The sequence below is a fragment of the Tenrec ecaudatus genome, chromosome 7 (assembly GCF_050624435.1).
Source record: "Tenrec ecaudatus isolate mTenEca1 chromosome 7, mTenEca1.hap1, whole genome shotgun sequence".
Taxonomy (NCBI): domain Eukaryota; kingdom Metazoa; phylum Chordata; class Mammalia; order Afrosoricida; family Tenrecidae; genus Tenrec; species Tenrec ecaudatus.
The window spans coordinates 7,276,137-7,290,680 of record NC_134536.1 but is presented as its reverse complement, the minus strand read 5'-3'; the positions used below and the strand labels follow the sequence as shown (position 1 = coordinate 7,290,680).

General features: G+C 49.6%; 1 protein-coding gene across 4 annotated transcripts in view; it reads left to right on the top strand.

The window, feature by feature from the left end:
* MAP3K4 (mitogen-activated protein kinase kinase kinase 4) overlaps positions 1–14,544 on the top strand; it is a 103,387-nt gene that overhangs the window by 53,697 nt on the left and 35,146 nt on the right. For all 4 annotated transcript variants that reach the window (XM_075554292.1, XM_075554290.1, XM_075554291.1 and 1 more), the window contains exons 4-5: positions 10,701–10,943; positions 12,798–12,944. In XM_075554292.1, the coding sequence (XP_075410407.1) occupies positions 10,701–10,943; positions 12,798–12,944 (390 nt within the window). The remainder of the gene's footprint in view (positions 1–10,700; positions 10,944–12,797; positions 12,945–14,544) is intronic.

Sequence of the window (14,544 nt, the reverse complement as noted above, 5' to 3'; positions counted from 1 at the left end):
GCTGACTCGGGACTTTCATGTCTAAGTCTGCTAGGGGACAAAGCTGAGAGGGCACCCAAGCCCTGCTCTCCCTCCCACCACCACTGCCCCTGCACCCAGGGGTGTCGGCGCAGCAGCGGGGGAGCAGGCAAACGCGAGCGCCCCTGTGCGTGGAAACCCAGCGTGGACAGCGGCTGCAGCCATCCCCGTGGGTTGGGCTGGCCGTCACGGTTGCAGTCCCCTGGCCTCTTGTTTCTGAACACGGAAGAGGCGGTCTGTGGTTGGCAGAAAACTGAATCACAGAAGCTGTGCTTTTAGTCTGGGCTTAGGAAGTGTTGCGTGGAAGAGGGAGCAGAAAATGAAGATAGGGCTCCTTCCGTGTCGGAGACTGAAAGACGAGAGCCAGGGGTGACGGGGAAGGAAGAGTCGAGTCACACCCCACTGTTGACATTTCTGTGAGGGGAGACCTGTGCAAGGGTGAGTGTGTCCATGTCTGTACCCCTGGCCTGGGCTGGGCTTGTCTCCATCTTTGCTGAGTAGTTCAGGGGACACCTGAATTCTGGCCCCCCTTGCTAAGCCTCGTTCTAATCATATCACTTTGGAAATGACTTTATCTTTCTGAACCTAAATTGTCTCACCTGTAAAATGGGTCTGAAGTACCTCCTTCCCTGTGAGGTTTAGGAAGAGAAGCAATATAAGCAGGCAAATGCTTGGCACGTCAACACGCTCTCTGCTAGGGAGTCGCTGCCGACTCAGCGACCCTAGAACTGCTCCTGTAATTTTTACTGTATGGGCGGCTACAAAGCCTCACCTTCCACCCTCAGATTGCCAACCTTGTAGCCCAGCGAGCGACCACTACACCACCAAGGTTTCTTGACAGGTCACACACTGGCTTAGTTTTCAAGGTTTGTCACAAGCACGCTTTCTCTCCTGGATTACACTTGCCCGTTTCTGCTGCGTTGGCAGCTTTGGCAGTAGCTTCTTACATTTTGTGGATACCAGTACCCTGCTGTTAATGCTTGTGTGCTTTTTATCCAAGTGGGGTGCAGGCTGTCGACCCCGTTGTGTCTGCTGCGAGCCTGGTGCTTGGCACCTCTCGCATCCTCTAGGAGCTCGTGGCAGACACATAGAACCCAGTGCCAGTCATGTGCTGCAGTCTGCGCGCCATCCTGGCTGATTTTTTCCAACTTTTTGTTTGCAGGTCTCTGGGTTTTGCATATTGGTCTGAAATACCCATAAAAGAATCGAGCCCTAAGCCGTGATGTGCTTATTTTGTGCCCTCTCGCTTTGTGTTCCCTTATTAGATTTGTTTATATTCAGAAGAGAGTGAGGAAAGGAAACATTTATTTCAGTGTGATGTACAAACAAGAGTCCTTACCTCCAGTTCTGAAGGGTTTGTTTTGTTACCTTCTATACTTCACATTAGAAATGATTGTGCATTTATTCTAAATTTATTGGACAGTATAGTGTTTGTCTTTGGAGTCCACAGGCATTTGTTTTTTATAAACACCAGAAACCCTCAGGAAGGCTGCCATTATCCATCAGTGATCGTCACCGGTGGGGGGGGGGGTGTGTGATGTCGCCCACCGCCATCCACTGGAATCCAACTCGCAACGTGCCTGTTGGACAGGGTAGACCTGCTCCATAGGGCTGTTGAGTCAGTAAATCTTTACAGGTGCAGGCGGTCTGTCTCAACTTTCTCCTGCCGAGCGAACGCTAAGTTCAAGCTGCCTGCTTTGCGGTTAGTCGCCCACCACGTAATCCAGTGTGCCGCCAGGGCTCCTGTTTAAACACGGAAAGGCGTCGCAGCTGCCACTTGCCTGGGCTCCTGTCTGGTCGAACCGAGCAGCCCTGCTGAGTGGTGCTGCCCCCTCTCTGCTGTGCAGGCTGAGACGGTCTCACAGTCACTGAGCTAGGCATTGTGGGCCCAGGATTCAAACCCAGGACCTGGGCTTCTAGACTCTACACTACCCTGTAGTTTCCAAGCCTGGCCATGGAGCAGCACTGCCCAGTGGACTGCCTGCCGTGCATTTGGGCCAGGTTGGAGTCTCCCCAGAGTGGGACCGGAGCTGCACGGCTGGGAACCCCCCAGGGTACGCACTTGTAGCCAGGCCACTGGAAACACTAATTAGGCTTTATGATCAGTGGTTATTAGTGTAGTTAGGAGCATTAGCTTTTAATTTGTTCTAATCATCTTCTGTCTGGTTACATCCATAAAATTACACCAACTTTACTGGAGCAGCAAGCTGGCAAGCACATGCTTGCTTATTTCCATGTAGGTTTTGTTTCCCTAAAGGAGACATGAGGGCAGATTGGAAGCGATTTTTGACTGCAGCGATCCAGTTGAGGCAAGCAGGGTGTTCGGTGGGAAAGATCAGAGAGCAAGCAGGAACCTGCAGCTCGTCGCCCGAGATCTGGATCCTGTGGTGCGTGGTCTCTTCACATCGTATGATGCTGAAGTGTGGCTGCCGCTAGGTGAGCAGTCACTGCTGGCTGGGGAGCCTGAGCCACGTGGCATGGGGCTTTCCAAGCTGGCTCAGAGTGTCGTCATTCCCACCTCCACCCAAGTTAGAGTTTGTTCTCCGGAGCATTTTCAGTCTTAGTGACTAGCATTTAACAATTGGGTGATTTTACATGAAAACCTGGCTTTCTGGTTCTCGTGATATACTGGAAGGTCTGCCCACACTGGGGACGTCCTCCCTGCCCACATGGACACAAGAGGCATGAGCCCCAAACAAAACACAACCAAACCACAGCTCTCAAGTGGATTCTAACTCATATAGCAGTGTTGTTGGGCACAATAGGCTGTGTAGTCTTTGTGGAATACGACTGCTCCTCTTTCTCAGGCAGAGCTGCTGATGGGTTGCAACTGTCGACCTTTGGTCAGAAGTTAAGCACTTAACCACTGCGCTACCAGGCTTCATCTAATTTCATCTTAACTTCCAGCCGCCCTAGTTCACTCAGTTGTAGATCCTGCCTGGGCCCCGTAGGGGTTCTGTGTAAAACCACAGAAACCGATGTTTGAGTGGTAATGTGAAGGCTACTTTGCAACGACCTGCAATTAGAAAACCCAAAGAAACATGCTTAGTATCCTTCGAACTGAAGAAAAAATTCAGGCCCCAACTTGTATTGCAAGATCTATGGCCCAGATACTGAATGTTTCAGGAAGCATCCAAGGAAGATGGAAGGAGTGAGTGCACAGTTACAGTACAAACAAAACAAAACTCCTACATTTTAGGAGGTAGCATAAAATCACTAACTGATAGTGGTGGTGAAGGGAAACAAGACGCATGGAATTGATGGGGTACCAATTGAGAAAACAAGACTCATGGAATTGATGGGGTACCAATTGAGAAAACAAGACGCATGGAATTGATGGGGTACCAATTGAGAAAACAAGACGCATGGAATTGATGGGGTACCAATTGAGAAAACAAGACGCATGGAATTGATGGGGTACCAATTGAGAAAACAAGACGCATGGAATTGATGGGGTACCAATTGAGAAAACAAGACGCATGGAATTGATGGGGTACCAATTGAGATGCTTAAGCAGATGGACATAGCGGTGGAAGTGATCCCTGGTCAGGCCAAGAGATTTGGGGGACAGTTGTCTGGCCAACCAAGTGGACGAGATACATATTTGTACCCATTCTCTAGAAAAGTGATCCAGCAGAATGAGGAACTAGTCAAATAATATTATTATTACATTGCAAGTCAAGTTTTGGCATAATTTTTAAATGGCTGCAGAAGTACAATGACACAAAAGTGCGAGAAAGTTATACCAGACACAGAGGAAGAGATGTGGCGCGTGGAATGTGGAGCAGCATCGTTACTGATGTTGGATGGATCTTAGCAGAAGGGAGAGGATACCGCAGTGTTGTTTACTGCTGTTGTTTGTTTTTTGACCATCCAAAGACATTCAGCTTATAGGTCATAATAAGTTAAGGATCGCATCTCAAAGAATGGGAAATCCAGACCTCGCAATGTACTGATGTGGAATCTGTACCTATTGCACAGAGATGCTGCATGGTTTAAAATCAGGAAACGTGTGCGTCAGGGCTGCATCCTCTCACCATACTTGTTCCAGCTGTGTGCTGAGCGGTGCTTTGAGAAGTTGCAGTTAATGAAGAACCAGGGCATCGGGATTGGAAGGAGGCTCATTTACAACTTTTGATTTACACGTAACACACAAGCTTGCTTGCTGAAAGTGAAGAAGACCTAAAGTACTTACGGTGAAGGTCAGGGATGACAGCATGTAGTGTGTATTACGCTTCAACACTGAGTAAGTAGCAGATCATTGGACCAATATGCAACATGCTAAACAGAAAAGATGGAAATTGTCAAGGATTTCATGTTACTTGAATCCATAATTTGTATCCATGAAATGATAGATCACATTAAGCTGCACGAGACCTCGTGTTGAAAGTCAAGAGGCCACCTTGACCTGCCCCAAGCCGTGGGTTTTTGTTATCTCGTGCAGCGAATAAGGAAACTGGCTAATAAGTAAGACTGAAGGAGAATGTAGGGATTTGAATTGTGGTGTTTGCAAAGGAAATTGTACTATGAGCTGCCAGACAATGAAGAACCCTGTTTTGGTAGAAGTGCAGCCAGAACACTCGTTGGAAGTGAGGATGGAGAGACTTCATCTCATGCACTCCTGATAACTAAGCCTGTCATCAGGAGGCACCCATCTCTCGAGGGAAAACGTGACGCTCGGTGTAAAGTGGAGGGTCGGCCAAAAGAAGAAGGCCTTCAGTGACCGGGACTGACAGTGGTGGCTGCCACAATAGGCTCAGTCCTGGCAAGGTTTGCAGGATGGTGCAATACCTGGCAGTGTCTTGTTCTCTTGTACCTGCCAGGACCTACCAGTGACAAGAGGTGGTTAGTGACATGTCACTATTTTGTGTGCGGTTCTGTAGTGGCATGGGTGTTGCACATCTTTCCCTTGGACTTATTTGCTGTCTGTGTGTCCTCGGTGGCCAGCTGTGTCTGTTCAGATCTTCCGCTCTTGGTTTTATTCTGTTCTTTGTCTGATTGTTGACTCTGGAGAGGTCTCTGTAGTTTGGATACAAGTTTGTCATTAGGTAATGCGTTTTGCAAGAAGTTTCTCAGATCTCTGGCCTCTGGTCCTTGCATTCCCTTACCAGAGTCATTCACAAAGCAGACATTTTACATTTGAATAAAGTCCAGCTTTTATATATTTCTCTCGTGGATTGCTCCTGGTGCTGTATCCTAAAACCGAATTCCATACCTAAGATCACCTAGATTTTGTCCTATAATAATTTATTTGTTTTTTTTAATTGTCCCTTTTTCTTTTAAAAATCATTTTATTGGGGGATCATACAACTCATCACAAGCTATACATCCATCCTTTGTGTCAAGCACATTTGTACATTTGTTGCCATCATCCTGAAAACATTTTCTACTGGAGCCCTTGGTATCAGCTCCTCATTTCCTATAATAGTTTCCTAAATGTTTTATAGTTTAGCATTTTACAGATTCAAGACTGATTGATTGCCTTGCTGTGTTGGGGAGCAAATTCTCTCGGTTCTTTTCCCTCCCCTTATTTTTACATGTCGCTTTCACTTTATTGTGGATTTGCCAAATTTACAACAAATACCATGAAAATCATTGTAATTGTACTGTATGTCCATCAATGCTCTTTTATCTGTGGCTAAATTGATCAGGGGTATCTGCCATATTTGATCCTGTATTCCTCACTAGAACGAAGAAAGAGCACATAAGCCATTTCTGGCCCGGTGCAGCATCTCCCCCCCCCCCATTCTATTCTTTTAAAATAGTTTGGAATTTAAGATCCAGGCTTTTTCTTACTGTTCTCTATTTTTGATTTTCAAATATGAGGAGGCCTCAAAAAGTTCACAGGAGAATTCCATGATCTTAGAATTCTAATTTTTATGAACTTTTCAAAGGTATCCATCCCCGCCCCATTAATTTATAGAATTTGTAGTACAATCTATAGCTAAATTATCATGTAGGCTTATCTTTAAGGTTTTCCTGGATTTATTCTCACTTGCTAGGGCTTTTCCCTTTAACTTGGCCAGACTAGCACACTGTCTTCAATATTCCGTTGGTGGGTGTCCTGAGCTCTTCAAAGAGCCGTCTCTAGGGGCTAAGGTCCTTCTTCACATAGTCCTATGGACCGTTCATGCTTTCTGGAAGGATGTTTCCGTGTGCTTACATTAGCGCTCTTGGTTTTTGTTTTGGGTTTTTTTTGATAAATCATTGTATTGGGGCCTTGTACAACTCTTTATCACAATCCATACATTTATCCATTGTGTCAAGCACATTTGTACATATGTTGCCATCATCATTTTCAAGACATTTCCTTTCTACTTGAACCCCTGATATCAATCAGCTCCTTGTTTTTTAACTACCTCCTTCCCACCCTCATGAACCCTTGATACATTATAAATTATTATTTTCATATCTTACACCGTCCACTGTCTCCCTTCACCCATGTTTTTGTTGTTTGTCACCGGGGGCATTATACGTGGGTCATTGCCATAGTTTCCCCCTGTCTCCCCACACTTTCCTCCTACCTCATGGTATAGAAAGGTACTCCCATTATTGTTCCTGAGGGGTTTATCTGTCCTGGATTCCATGTGTGTTGAGAGCTCTTATCTGCACCAGTGTACATGCTCTGGTCTAGCCAGATTTGTAAGGTAGAACTGGGGTCATGATAGTGGGGGGTGGGTGGGTGGACTAAGTATTAAAGAACTCGAGGAATGTTGTCTGTTTCATTGGTCTTTGCTGTTTCTTTTTGTCACTCGGGTTTCCATTTCTTTTCCCATTGTGACCCTTTGCTTTCTAGTGATCTTCTCCGCACTTGGGCTCCAAGCTGTTTCCGATTGGGGCGCTTCCATCCCCGCTGCCTCAGAGGGCTTCCAGAAGGACTTGCTGTCCATTGTTGCATGAGGCTCTCTGGCTCCCTGTGTTACATCTGACTCTTGCAAATCCCTACCCCAAGCTCTGCTGCCTCTGAGTGTGTAGGGAGTGTTGGCAGGCAGTTCTTGGTGTGGACTTGCCTGCTGACCCCAGGCAATGCGCTTCCTCAGCAGCTGTGTGGCGCTGTCTGCCCGCTTGCCCTGACTGTCCCTTTCCCCAGGCTGGAGCCTGAGCACATGGGTGAGCAGGCAGAACTACAGGTAATCCCGAAAGAACTCCAGAATTAATTCATAGACAGTTTCCTGAGTTTTATAGAACTCTAAATGAGCATTTTCTCTGACATCATTTTCTGTAGGAAAGCGTGTCTAATGCCTCAGACTTTAAACAAGCATGTTGTAACCTGACCATGTTTTAAAATCACGAGCCTATATTAGAAATGTTTGCCCGCTATGGGGACCTTAGCATGTGGATTTAAGTGCAAACATCGGAACTGAGCATAGCAGACTGCGGCAGTCCCTTTGTGCCGGTGTGCCTGTAGAATGCTGGTCATGTCCCTGATTTGTGGGCCTGGCCTGTGGTTTGTTCCACATGGGTGTGTTTTATTCTCCCAGACATAAGTGAGTCGTTCAGTTTAGTGGGTTAAGAAGAAGGCCACGTCCGCTTTTTTGTCATGAAATGTGTGTGTTACACCAGGTCTGTAAGGATTACTGCTAAAGAACAAGGCATCCCCTTTAAAGACATCTGAACTTGCCTGAGTATTGCTTATGGCCGAGCTCCCAGTGTAGTCCAGGGGAAGGGCAGCAGAGGGAGGGAGCGCTGCAGTGCTCGGGGACACACGCAGGTCCCAGGTGTATTGACCTGGGAACCTGTGCGTTAGATATCGGTCGCATACCTGTGTGGTACCAGGAACTGAGGGTGGAGTTGGAGATGCATGGGTTAACTGAGGAGTCTGATGGTCTCACAGGGCAGGTCACTCGGTAATACGGTATGTTGTCTTAAAGCAGAATTGGCACAACTGTGGACGTACTGCCCCCCCCCCCCACCCGCAGAAAGCCCGGCAGGAAGGAAATACAGGATCTGAGGCAATCCTAGGAAGCTTCCAGGAAGGTGCCCCTGAATTTCCTTCAAAGGGTTGGAGGATTTCATTGGATAGGACATTGCCTGCAGGTGGTAACTTCTGATAGGAAAAATGTGAACGTGTTCGGAGGCACTGAGGTGTGCTGCTGGAAGGCGGTGCCTTGTCAGAGACTTATGGGTAAAGGCTAGAGGAAGTACCAAGTACCTGGTTGTACTTGTGACGTCAGTGATGTCTGCTAACCGCAAGGTCAGCAGTCCAAACCCTCCATCCACTCCAAGGGAGTAAAAAGAGGCTGTCTGCTCCAATGAAGACGGCCCGCTTCACACACCCATAGGGTCACTGTGAGTCAGAATCCAGTGGATGGCAGTAGGTTTGGTTGGTCTTTTCTCTCTCTCTTGTTTAGGCAGTACCTGGTGGCTGACCAGAAGCTGGTTGTAGGAACCCACCAAGCTGCTCTACAGGACAGATGTGGCGGTCTGCTCCTGTAACGGTTGGCAGCTTTGGAACTCCGTGGGGGCAGTTCTGTTCTGTCGTGCTGCGTCTCTCTGCCTCAGAATCAAGCCGCCAGCCTTGGGTTTGGTACTCGTCCTTTTGGGTGTGCATGGAGGCCGGTTTCCCAGTGGTTAACCTCTCGACTGCTTAGCAAAAGGTCAGCAGTTCTGTCCCACCAACCATTCCATGGAAATAGCTACACTCTGCTTCTGGAGAGTTTGCAGCTTTGGAAGCCCCGTGAGGCAGTTCTTGGTGGTCCTAAAGCGTTGCCGGCAGCGGGTACATAGTGTTCGTCATGCTGGGGAAGCATCGTCCAGCAGAAGGGATGAAGCACAACTTTCAGAACAAAACCACTTTTGGGCACCGCTGTGAGGTCAGCGGAGTGAAATGCTGGACTCAGGACACAATTGAAAAGCCAATGCGTATTAAGGCAGATAAGGTACCACTGAACACTGCCCTTGAGCCAATTCATAGTGACCCTTTAGGACAGAAGAACTGCCCCACAGGGTTTCTAAGATTAACTCTTTCTGGGAGCAGTCTGCCTCATCTTCCTTCTTTCTGAGTAGCTGGTGGGTTTGAACCACAGACCCCTTGGTTTGCAGCCAACCACTTAACCATGGTACCACCGGGGCTCTTACGTAGGTGTAAAGGACAGTGGTGATTGGCTGGTGGAACCGATAAGGCTCGTTAAACATCCGCACGCGGGGCTCAAGGAAGAGAGCAGCCATGCACGGGTGGATAGATGTGGGGCCAGCTGACAGGAGATGGGAGGCCCATACAGGCCTGCCCCCACTGGCAGCTGGGCCCTGTCTGCAGCCTCAGAATTAGGGCAGCAGGTCGGCACAAGTCTAACGTAAGGTGAGCTTACCTGTGTTTGCTCTGAAACAAGTCATGGTCTTGTGGGAGAGACAGACATCTTAATAGCAGTCATTTGATGAGCACCTAGTGTGCTTTTGAAAGCACTTAAAAATCCATATTCTGTTTAATCTTTATAATACTGTGGGGTTGGAGGCTGGCCCCATTTTTTAAATGAAGAAAATCAAGGCTGAGAGGCTAAATAATGTTTCGAAAATCACATAGCAAATTAAGCTCCTGGAACCTGATTTTCTGACTTGGGGGTGCAAGTGAACTTGACGCCCGGCAGTGTCGCCGCCTGCGTGCGGTGGGGAGAAGGAGAAGGAAGGAGTCCTGGGCAGGTCCTGGCGGTGAGCCTGGGGAATGAGAGCTGGAGCACGTCCAGGAGAGGAGCCCCCGGGAGAGGACAGGTGGTGGGCCGGGCGCCCTGGGAGCCCTGAGAGGCAGGAGCTGCTGTGGACAAGCATGATGAGAGAAGTTCAGGAGCAGCCCAGGAGTCTGACAGTGCAGCTCATTCTTTGGGCTTTATTTCAGGGGTGTGGGAGCGGGAAGAATTCAGAAGGTTGTAGGTGAGGGTGTCATTCATTAGTCACTCAAGTGCATAGTAAATACTGAGAGTTCAAGTCCTTGCCCAAGATGCTCTCCATCAGCAAGTGTGAATTCCTCGGAAGGCAGGGCCAGGGTCATCTGGGGAAGGCTCCCGGGCAGGAGCAGTGGGTGGGACTCACTGCAGGCGGCACTGAGGGGCAGAGCACTGCGGTAGAGGTTCTGGAGAGGTAGATTCGTGGGAAAGAGGGAGGGACGTAATGGGCGTAGTGGAGAGAGTGGGTGACAGGAGCCCCAGCACTCGCCGAACGCGTTGCCTGACAGGGATTTGCGCTGTCCCCTTAGGCCAGTTTCGTGATTCCTTCCTCCCTTCCCTTTCATCAGCGTCCTTCATGACCTCGGGAGACACATGGCTAGAATACTTGGCTCAACTTCGCAGTTCTTATGCTCATGGAGGTGACAGTTCAGGGTGTGCTGCTACCTGCTTTTGTCATCTCTTCTCAAATTTGAATAATCTTATGGTTTTCTCAGCCTGGAGATAACTGGCTCATACTGTAAAAAACCTTAAAATGTTAGTGTTATGGTCATTTACAAAACTATTACAGATGAGCCCGATTCTCTATGGAGAATACGTTTTGATGTAATATTTCAATTTTAGTTCTTAAGGTTTTCTAACACTTGTAGAACTTTGGGGGAGGGTCTCTGGAAAATGTTGAATTATTCTAAAGAAAAATTGTCTTCTAATAGGCTTCTGTAGCGTTGTCAGCAAACTGGAAGAGTTGTTTAGAACCCCCTCTTCAGACAGCCTAATTTAACCTGGGGGCTCCATTTTTTATGGTAGTTTTCAGAATTCCCGGACCCCATGTGGGGCTCAGATTATGTGCAGCTGCCCAGCGCTCCCTCGTCCTGTGAGCAGGAGGACAGCGCCGTACCCTGGGAGGAGCTCAACTCCATGGACTTGCCGTCATTTGAACCTGCCTTCCTGGTCCTCTGCCGCGTCCTCCTCAGCGTCATCCACGAGTGTCTGAAGCTGCGGCTGGAGCAGCGGCCGGCCGGGGAGCCCTCCCTCCTCAGCATCAAGCAGGTGCGTGCCAGAGGCTGCCCGAGGCCGCGCTGTCATTGCTGCCCCTTACAGCCCCGCATGGCAGGTGTCGAGCACATCTTCTTGATTGAGATACATGGCAGTGTGTTCCAGCTGCAGGTGCAGTGCTCTTGTGTGCACCCTCCAGGCTGAGGTCCCCCTCCCGCCTGAGTAAGAGCCAAGAGCATGGCTCCCCTTGTTGCTCCTGCTGCCAGTCTGTAACTCCGAAGAACTTTCATAAGAGATGCTGTTTACGTGTCATGTGTGTATGTATGTATGCATGCATGCATGCATGCATGCATGTATTTGGAGCGAGCATAAGCAGATATCCAAGGGTAAGTAGAAACAGTCTTGTTGGAGCTTCATAGAGCCCTTCCAGTAGGAAGCTGTTGGTTCTCAGCGTTCCCCATCTAGGTCTGGACACATGTGGAAGGTGGTATTTCCCGCTCTCTAGCCCTTCTTAGAAGAACCATGTCAGAACAGCAGTTTGGGGATCCTTGGTGGGGGCGTGGTGGGGGGTGACTCAAGAAAAAGAAGCCAGAAGGGGCAGGCTCAGACCTGTAGGGCGGCTGGGCTAAAATTTCCCAATGAAATTCTCATAGACAGCCTTTTGCTGCCTTCAGAGGTCGAGCAGGGCATTATCACAATGGGGAAAACACACCGCATATTCTTGTGTATCAGCTGAGGTTTTCATCACATTTTCAATGCAGTTTTGGTGGTAAAATGAGGTACCTCAGCCGATACTCGGGTCGACTTACACTCGAGTATATAGGTGTGCATACAGGCCACCTTTCCTGACCTTTTGTTACTCATGCAGTTTTCCATAGTCTTACACTTCCTCAGAATTAGACTCCAGGAGTGTCCTTTGTCCTTCCAGGGCATCTTTGTTAAGGTTGTTACTGTTCCGTGCCACGGACTTAGCTCGCACTCCGAACCACCCTGGCTGTGTGCAACTGAGTGAATACCATCCATGCTCTTGAGTATAAGCCGACCCCACTATCGGCCGAGGCACCTAGTTTTACCACAAAGACGGCATTTAGAAATGTGCTGAAAGCTCGGCTTATCCACGAGGCTACATGGTCCTGCGCAGCCCGGGCCACCCATCCGCACAGTCATCCCATTGTCGTCGCCCCTGAGCCAGTGCTTCCTAACCTTCTCTTTTACCACGCATGGTATCCGTCTCCGGGGACTGGCCCTTCCTGATGACATGTCCCGTTCTCACCATCCTTGTCTCTAAGGAGCCTTTGGCGGCCCTTCTTCCAAGACAGATGGATTGATTCTCCTGGAAGTTCCTGGTGCTTTCCATATGCTTTGCCAGTGCCACAATTCAGATGCTTCGGTTCTTCTCAGGCCTGCCTGACACATTGTCCACATTTCACATGCGTGCCACGTGATAGGAAGTACCATGACTCTGGTCCGCGCTCCTTAGGTGGTGCAATTACAGTTGCTGTCAGCCGAGTGCACGACTCTGCCTTGAAGTGAACCGGCCCCGCACATCCCTTCCAGAGTGCTCTTTTGATTTGACCTTGCTCTCTGGACACCTGTGTGGGTTTTGTAGTAACTCTTGTATTGTAACATAAATTAGTAGGAAAGAAGCTTTCATTGTCTGGAATTTATTTTGTATACGACTTTATTTCTATATTTCAGCCAGTCTTTGGTTGTCCGTATAGTATTTTTTCTGCTGTGCATGTGTGCCACAGTTGTACATGTTTTTAAAAGTTTCTGGTGCTGTGTTCACTGGGTCCTGTGGAGGATATATTGATGTGGACTCAGTACTAGGCTCCCTGGTGTGGGTCGTCAGTGGGAATGCGTGGGCCCTGACGCACGGGGTGTGGACTCTGCACTTGTCTCCTGCAGCTGGTGCGAGAGTGCAAGGAGGTCCTGAAGGGCGGCCTCCTGATGAAGCAGTACTACCAGTTCATGCTGCACGGGCTGCTGGCCGGCTGGGAGCACACCGACTGCAACATGGACGCCTTTGAGGATGACCTGCACAAGATGCTGATGGTGAGCGGGCGGGCGGCCGGGAGCTTCTGCGAGCACACCTGTGTGTACGCACACCTGTGACTGACTGACCACATTTTTTTTTTCTGGGATGAGGTAGATGACATTTACTTCTGCTAAATCCACACCATTCTTTTCACCACTAGACAGGTTGACAAGTCCTGCCACAGCTCATGGTTTCGTTGCAGGGGGCCATCCTCTGGCAGAGTGACTCCGACTAGACTCCTGCGATGACCTGTTTTACGTAGCTTTTTGGCGACAGCCCTGTTTTGAGCCCTGGGATGTGCCAGGGCCTTGGCAAGGCTAGGGGGGACACAGTGGTGACCAAGAAGCAGTGCTGGGCACACTGCAGCCACAGAGCATGAGGGCTGCAGGCCTGGACTCGGGACTCATGAACACAGGACATGTGCTCTAGCCGGGCCCTCAGTTCTCCCCTGGGGGAGCAGTGTCTCAGAGCCAGAGCTTAGGGTCGCCAAGGAGTCAGGCCCATCTGAGAAGTGGCCCAGGCTGGCTTCACGTCTGGCTTCAGCAGGAGCTGGCTTCTCTTCACCCCCAGCCCTGAGATGGGCCTGCTGGCCTTCCCCTGCACGCTGCCCTTGTGCAGAGCCGGCCTCTCCGCCCGCTCAGTGTGCCTCGAAGACTCCCGTCCAGTGGTGTTCAGTTTCTGAAACTTGCACAGACAACACTGCACGATAAAGACAATGATTGCCTTTGGGGAGGCGGTAAAGAGGATGGAGGTGAGAACCACGGGGCACTTGCTGTACTTGGGATGCCCTATTTCTGACTGCGGGGCAGGAGTGGGGCAAGAACTGAGGCTCCAGGACCCTCCCTGAAGGGCTGGTTCTCCCTGCTTGCAGGAATAGACAAGTTGCAAGCCTTTGAGTAGTGCCTCTGTAGGCTTGGACAAGAGTGGTTTGTTACCTATTTTAAAAAATATGTAAGAATTTGAAAGAAATTGGGGGCTGAAACTGGCAAGATTCAATGATGAGGGGCCGGGGATCAGAGCGGCTGCTGGCCGTTCGATGGGTGCTTACTAGAAGTAGGTTTTTGGTTGAAGAGACAGACCAGACCGTGCAGGCCATGAGACGGTGGCTATGAATGTGCAGAACAAGCATGGCTCCCGCCACGTGACTTTGCAGTGGCCTGCATCCTTGTGTGGGAGCCTGGGGGTTGGGGGAGCAGATCAAGCTTGGGGTTCTGACTGAGGGGTGGCGAAGGATAGACCGGGGTGGGGGGTGAGAAAGGGTGCCACACGGTGCGTCATAACCAGGTACAACGGGCAGGTGCTGTCGAAAGGAAGGAGGGAGAGGAAGCAGGGCTGGTTGGTTCTCAACCTCGTTGTAGCCTGTGACTCAGACGAGCATGCTTCTACTATGTTAATATATTAATGAGAAACACACCTACGGACATACCGGTGTAGAGAAAACGTCACTGTGCTTGGTTGCTGTTCAGAATCTGGAGGGTGGCTGTGGCCAGTACCGGGTGCTCTGTGTCACCCTCACCCTTTTGGTGGGGACATCAGCTACAAGCCCCAAAGGGGCTCCTGGGCTCTGAGTTGCCTGCCTTTGGGAATATGGGGAAAGCCAGCCCTCTGAGTTCTGCC